General features: G+C 48.7%; 1 protein-coding gene across 1 annotated transcript; it reads right to left on the reverse strand.

Annotated features, from left to right (window-relative positions):
• Positions 1-2463: 2463 nt before the first annotated feature.
• Positions 2464-6228, reverse strand: HMGN2 (high mobility group nucleosomal binding domain 2). Its single transcript, XM_071767718.1, has 6 exons — positions 5852-6228; positions 5025-5069; positions 4652-4681; positions 4282-4332; positions 3845-3940; positions 2464-3407 (listed from the first exon to the last, which is right to left on the reverse strand). The coding sequence occupies exons 1-6, from the start codon at positions 5864-5866 to the stop codon at positions 3372-3374; spliced, it is 273 nt and encodes a 90-aa protein (XP_071623819.1). The 5' UTR covers positions 5867-6228; the 3' UTR covers positions 2464-3371.
• Between the last annotated feature and the right edge of the window lie 1484 nt (positions 6229-7712).

A 7712-nucleotide genomic window follows, 5' to 3' on the forward strand; every position in this document is an offset into this window, starting at 1 on the left:
CCTTCACCGGGGAGTCACTGGGTAGTTTTTCCCATTTTATTTCCCTCAAACACTGGTGGTCTTGTTTTTTGTCAGCTCAAACAAAACAGGACAAAACACATGCTAATGCAAAGACCACCTGACAGGCCAGCTTTTGAAATGCAGCAGGCAGCATAAATCACATCCCCAGACAACACAGAAGAGACAATTTCCCATGTAAAACGATTACAATTTAAAAGAAAAAACTTATTTTTAGCTCAAGGCATCCTGGCAGCTGGAGATGCAGATTTGTGGCTCTTCTAAACCACGAAACACACAGGAAGGGCAGCACGGCCCTGCCTGCTCTTTAGCTTTTAATTTACAGAACTAATTAGTTGGATTGACTGTCTTTAGCATCCCTTCCCCTCTATTTGCTTAAGCAGAAAGAGATGAGCCCTGCGTGTCAGATCAAGCCCAACAGGCCAATAACTCCAGTGCAAGGGCACATCTGGTGGGAAACACCTCGGCTGGGGCAGGAGCTTCAGATCCTGCAGTGGGAATTTGTGGTGCTTGGGGCAGGCAGAGCCCCCACCCAGCCAAGACACAGCTCAAAGCTTCCCTGAACACACCTGGAGGGGATGTTCTGAGCAGCAAAGAGATTCTGAGCTAAGTTAAAGCTACAAGTTCTGTAGCAAAAATAGAAGCATCAATATTTCCCAAAGTGTGACACGGGTGGGGAAGGCATTTTGGTGATGGGGTCAGTGTTGCCTGAGCTGTGCTGAGGTTTGGAAATTCCCTGGAATATCCCTGCAGATGGCAGAGCTAAGAGCTAGAGAAACCTACATGGCAGTCACACAAAAAAGTCAGACTCCTTTTCCTGCTCAGCTGGAGAAAAAAACCTGTACAGGGACACAGGGGACAGCATCACACAGCTCAGGCTTCCAGCTCCTGAAAAGATTAATGGTTGAGCAATAAGCTCTTCAAGAAAAAGCAGCCCTGCAATTACACTTTATTAACAGTGCTTTATTTAATGACCAGGGGATGAAGAGCCCTTCCAACCACAAAGATGTTCAGGAACACCAGAGCATTCCAGTTGGCAACCTGCTCCAAACCCCATTGGATTTGGAACTGCTCCTTCTTCCTCACGGGAACCAGGAGGCTCAGGGAAGGCAAGGTAGGACATTTCAAAATGTCTGATTTTATACATTTAATTAAAACATTAGTGCAATAGAATGATAATGACATTATTATTGAGTGAAACCCCACTTTCACTGCCCAGAGAGCACTTGCAGCACCAGTCAGGCAGTGACCAAGTCTCAGATCATTCCACACCCTCCAACTTCATCTGCCTCTGCTACTGGGGAAACTGGGACTTGCTGGAAATACTGAATTCAGCCCTCACTTGTGTGTTTTAATTACTCTTGCCCTCTTCCACAGGCCACAGCATACCAGAGCCACACCAGGGTATACTGAAAGTCCTTCTCCTGTCAATCCTTGACTTCTGGGATGTCCTCACAAACACAGAAAACACCCTGGAGAATTAACAATCAGCAGCTGCATCCTACTGCTGGGCTGCTCTAGCAAGTTGTATTTTTGTTGGCAGTTTCCAAGCTGCTTCTGGGTGGGGTGTATGGAAGTCACTGGTTGGGTTGATGTTTACTAGGGCAAATTTAAGACATCCCAGCTAGGAGAACACAAGATGGAACAAGTTTCAATTTGGTACATTCCAAAATGGCAGTTTTCTGTCCACTCAGTCATTCTAGAATACTTCTGGCACTCTGCACAATTCCCTGATGTTTAACTCTGTGCTGTTCCATTTCACCAGATTCCCTCTAACAACACAAGTTGAAGCAGATCATGGAACTTCACTGAGGACACTTCAGTCCCAGGGAAAGCCAGAGATGGAAAAAAACTTCCACCTGAGTTCCTGAGGGGACATTTACACATCAGGGCTTTGGGCTGGCACTGCTCTATAGTGTAACCAGCAGCCATAAAAATGGTGCATTTTCACTCAACAAATCTTGTTTCCTGCTCAGTCACAACCACACCAAAATCTGGATTTGATTAGCAGAAGCAACACCATTTGAGCTCAAGCACAGAAACCTAACACATAATCAGCTTTATGGAGCTACTTCTGGTTTCAGAACCAAGAAAAGCTGACCAAAACTTTTTTTTTTTTTTTTTTTTTGCCACAGCCACTGCAAACTGGCTGCATTCTTCCCCTTTTTTGTACAGCACTACTTTTTAGACAGTAACACTTTTTATCAGTTGCTTCACTTACCTGCTGTGTTGGTTTCTGTAGTAAGCCTGCAGTGATCTAGGTTTTTGGTAAGGAAACCTCACTTTTCATTTAAGACTGAATTCGTTATCTGAACCAAGATGCTTTAAACAAATTCTTGGCCATCAGCAAGACATTGCCTAAATACAAATGCATACAAAGCAAGGATTCTTCTGCCATTGAACCCCATCAGAGATGAAACCAAGCCAAGAGAAATTAGAAAGGCATTAACAGTCCAAGCCAAACCGTATCCAGCTTTATTAAAGGTACTTTTCAGAAACAATCATGGTAATTTAGGCAGGACATGGGCTACAATCTGCAACATCTTACAACGACTGTTGAACTCCCCCTCCCTTCATGGACTACCAAAACATAAAGTTGCTAGAAAACTGAAGAATCTTCATTTCATACTTGAAAAGGGAAAAGTTTAGAGTGAGGGTGGACACTTTCACATTTATAGCATGTTGTTTAACAACTCTTCACAAACCTACCCTGACTTTTAGAAGAAAAAAAAAAAATAAAATAAAATGCAGGTTTCTTAATCTGAAGATCCACAATAGAAAAGAGGAAGCACAGCTCCTTTCAGAGCTGCTATATCCCAATTAGACATCAGAAGTCTGGATTGCAGACTTCTAAACTGCATTTAGAGTGGCAAGTCCCAAAATGCCTTTTATTTTTCCCCACCATATTCTGGAGTGACAGGCTCTAGGCAAACAACAAGGACAGGAAAGGAAACAAAGGGCATTACAAACTGGTTTTGAAGTTGGCAACAGGCATCTTGGGAGCACAAAGATTCACTCGGATACACTTCACAGAACTGAACAGATGTGCAGCACGAAGGAATCCTTCCTCTACTCAGGAAGAAGCCCTTCTTCCAAAAACTGGGGGACAAGGAAAACTTTCCTCATTAAAATTTAGGTTCCAGAAATTGACTAAGTGACATTTGTCCCCACACTATCCCACCCCATCCCACCCCCCCAGCCCCAAAACACAACAACGAAGCGGTCTGTGTGCTAACAACATAGCTTAAAAAAAAGTAAAACAAAATTCTGCATTGTTATAAAACTTGATAAAAAATAGTATTTCAAACTGTACAGTCACCAGAAGTACACAGTTATCAAAAATTCACACATTTTTACTTGGCTTCACCAGCACCTTCAGCTTTCTGTGCCTAAAAGAAAAAGGGGAACCAGTAAATACCAACATGCACTTGCACCACCATCAGCTGATAAATCATTTTTCAAAAGAGCAATTCTCTCCTCAAAAGAGATCTTAGCTGGGCTTCACCACTCCAATTTTAAATAAAATGAAATCTAACATTTGAGGGACCATCAAAGGCAACCTGAAGCTGCTTTATTAGGTGACAGCAGTGTTTTCAGAACAAGGCAGCACAGTAACTTCCACGTGGCAATCCAACTGGCAGAAAGACAACTTTAACTCTTTCCCATCCTAGCAACACCCTCCCACAGCTGTCTTGTTTGTGTCACCAGCAACAGCTCTAACTAATCAAGTGGGAATTCCTCTTTAGCAGCACAAGCCTAGACCTGCCCAATATAGAAAAAGATACTTTGCTGACAGAAGACAAGCTGCCAGAGCTGCTTGTTTTACCTGGTCTGTTTTGGCATCTCCATTTTCTGCAGGGTTGTTTCCCTCCTTGCCAGCATCAGCTTTCCCCTTCTTTCCCTTGGGTAACTTCTCACTCTTCTGTGAAGGGAAGGGGAGGCACCACCATTACAATCACCAACATAAGCCCTTTAGCCACAAGAATCCCCAAACTAGAATGGGAAAAAGCAACTCTGGATGCTGGCCTGAGGAGAATGCACCACACAAATGCTTTCCTGTTTAAGAGCTTGACAGCTGTCAAGTCTCTGCCTTGGGAATTTTTAATGTAAATTTTGCAGACTTCAGAAGTTTTTGCTGCAGGTTTAAAGAAATGATGCAGCTCCATTTCATCACTCCTTATGTCATTATTCAAAGTTTTATTTGGTATTACCTGACAAATCTAAACCTCAGAACCCCTCAGTAACAGCACTGACACAACTTACCTTTGGAGCTGCCTTTTTAGGTTTAGGCTCTGGCTTTGGCGGAGCAGGCTTCTGCAAGCAAGGAAAAAAAACCCACAACTCTTATATTATTCCCATTAGGAACATCCCACCTTTTTGAAACATTCAAACCAAACAGTTCAGTTTTAGGCAAGCAAATCAAAACACTGGAAACAGAAGCACTTGATTTGTCAGTTATTCTACCACTCCTCCCACAGAACCACACAATGGGGCAGTTTGCTAAGCCACAAACTTTCTTTCCACTGAACTCTGTCTCTCCAGAATACCCACAGTTCTTGCAGATGTTGGACCTAATACTAAAGCTTGAACTACTCTGTGTTGTCAGAACTCTGCTCAAGAGAAGGATACTCACAGCAGATAACCTTGCTGATCTCCGTTGTGGCTGTTTAAAAAGAAAAACAAATGAATTTAAGGTGATGAAAATATAAACTATAAAAAGCTCATTTCAAAGTAGTAAAACCCCAGATCTGACGTTCAACTTTCAGTCCCCTTACTCCCATTCTCAAGAAATACAGGACCATCCCGTTTATATTACTGCTAATAACTAATAGTAGTTTAGAGTTTTCAGGGTTAGGGTTAAAAGACAGCTAATACTTTGGAAAGTCAGAATCAATTAACACCAACCCTCCCTCAGCTCCTCAGTTCTTAATTTTGATGCAGTTAAACCCCATCTTCCAACGTAAACACTTTATGATCCAACTTTCTCCAAACACTTAACTTCTTACCTCATCCTTAACTTTGGCCTTATCGCCCTTGGCGTCTCCTTCAGCCTAGGAGGTGACACACAAGCGGTACAGACAAGTGAGGGGGAGGCCGGCTCAGCTCCCAAACCCGCACCGGCCGCTCCGTTTCCATCTCTACAGGAACCATTCCCACCTCCTTCCCGGAGCCTCCCGAGCCCTGACGCCGCCTCACCCCGGCGGGGCTGCCCCTCAAACATCGCCCCGGAGCCTCTGGGAAGGAGGCCCCAGCGGGTCCCACACCACAGCGGGGCGGGATCCGACCCTTCCCCCGGGGAGTGAGGAGGGGGAGCGGCGCTGCCCCCTCAGGGAGGCCCCGCTCCCGCCCACGGCTGCCCCCGCGGGGCGGCGGTTTTGGCGGCAAAGCCTCCCGGGCGCCGCTTCCCGCCCTTTCCCGCCCCACCGGCTGCTCCCCTCCTCCTCCTCTCTCCGCCTCCCCCGCCTTCCCCCCCTTTTCTCTCCTCACACCATCCTCCCGCCAAAACCAACCGGATCGGACCGGTACCGCGCCCCTCCCCCGCTGCCGTTAGCCCCCGCGCGCGCGGCCGGTAACGGTCCCCGCGCCGCCCCGCCCCGCCCCCGCTGGGGCCTCACGCAACCGTTACCGCCCCGGAGAGAACGGGGGAGGAACGGGAGTAACGGGGGGAGGAAAAGATCGGGGGGGAGAGGGGGGGGAATGATGAACGCGTAGTCCCGCCCCCACCCCCCCCCCCTTTCTGAGGCGCGGGCGGTGCGGGGAAAGGAGAAGGGGGGGCAGGGGCAGCGGGAAGGTAGGCCCCGCCGGTGCGGAGGAGCCCCGCGGAGCCACGTACCTTTCTCTTCGGCATGGCTCCGTGCGGGCGTGTTGCGTGTGTGCGTGAGGAGAGAGGAGCCCGGCGTGAAGGGGCGGAGGAAATGGGGATGAAGGGGGTGGGGGGAGCCGGGCGCGCTCGGTCCGGGGCGGCGGCGAAAAGCGGAGGAGGGAAAGGGGAGGAAGGGGAAGGGAGGGAGGGGGGGGAAGGGGAGGGTGAGGGAAAGGGGGGGGGGGGGAAAGGAAGGGTGCAGGCGGTGGGACGCGGGTGACGGGCGGTGTGCGGCGGGGGCTGCGTCCCGGGCTGGCTCCGCTGGCTCCCGACCCCACTAATTTGAATCGGGTGTTTATAAAGTTTTATATAGAGCCGGACGCGGCCCAACCGGTTCCAACCGGATCCCCACCGCCCCGCTTGCCCATTGGCCCGTCCGGGTCACGTGGGGTGGGGCCAAGCAGGGAGGGAGGGGATGGAACGAGGAGGAGAAAAAAAAAATTAAAAAAAAATTAAAAAAAAAAGAAAAAAAAAAAAAGAAAAAAGGGGGTGGGGGGATGGGGGGGTCGGGGAGGGGGTGGCGCGCGCGCAGCACGGCCTCGCCCCCCCCCCCCCCCCTCCACTCTCCCCCTCCCCCCACCATTCCCGCCTCCCGCGCGCCGCAGAGCTCCGCGGGCGGGAAACGCTGAGGGGAGGGGAAGCGGCTTGGGACACGCACACAAAAAAAAGGGGAAAAAAAAACAGGAATGCAAAAGGTGGCGGGGGTTGGGTACCCCCTGCTACCCCCTTCCTACATCAGGGGGGATAGGAGAGAGGGAGGGAGGGGGGGGCTTCCTTTCCGCTCTGTTCCAAGCCCCGGGGAGGCCCCTCCGCCCCCGCGGAGCTGTTCGTTCAGCACCTGAGAGGCCGCGGGAAGGGAAGGGACCCCCCAGCCCCCCGGTTCGGCTCCCCACCCCGAAATCAGCTTAGAGCTTGTTCCTCGGGGAAACTAAAAAATGGGAGGGGGTTTCCAGCCAGAGAAAGGTGAGGGAGAGGGTGAGAACGGGATAAAATAGGAGGCGGGGGGGGAAAAATAATCAAAATGCAAAAATTTGACACCAAAACCCTTCACTACTTGCTCAAAGTGACTGAAGTTGGGCTCCATTGTCCCACCTGGGCACAATTCTGACACGAACACCTCATCCTGCCCCAAACTTCTAACCTTTTCCCTGAACCTCAGCACCAAAAAAACACCCCAAGGAGCAAACACCCCCTTGTCCCTTCCCAGGTAACCTCAGGCTTTTTCAGACTTCAGTTGCCTGAAATGCACATTTTTTCCAGTTACACTCATTTTTTTCCATGTCTTCCTCAAGTTTACATCAATGAGGGTGAATTCTCCCCAAAACCAGTCTGCAGCTCCATTTCCACAATGCACGCTGTGCACAGAGTGTTCCACAGTGCACAGAGGCTGCACACTCCTAAAATTCGAGTTTGCCAGTGTTATTTTTACCCAACTTTTAAACAAAGCAAGGCTGGAACACCAATTCCAGTTAGAATTTAACTGCACTACCAATTCCAGTTGGCATTTTACTGGAATAACTGATGGGAGTGGAATCAACCAGCTGTCAGGTAGTACAAACCTTTTTTCACTGCCTGAAGGACTTCCCCTCCTCCCCTACTACAGCAATGACTTTTATAAAACAGATGAAAACTTTCCCTAAAAGCCTTTTGTAAACCAGAGGCTTTAAAATACCCCAACAACAGTACTACCACTGTTTGGTCACCTGTATCATCATAACACAACTGAAAAACTTTTTTTTTTAAGGCCAAAAACACATCCTCGAGTAGAAGACCTTTTCCTTTAAAGAGTGCTCCATCTCATGGAGAGAAAACTATTTTCACAGATAACTGC

The sequence above is a fragment of the Heliangelus exortis genome, chromosome 24 (assembly GCF_036169615.1).
Source record: "Heliangelus exortis chromosome 24, bHelExo1.hap1, whole genome shotgun sequence".
NCBI classification, from domain to species: Eukaryota; Metazoa; Chordata; class Aves; order Apodiformes; family Trochilidae; genus Heliangelus; species Heliangelus exortis.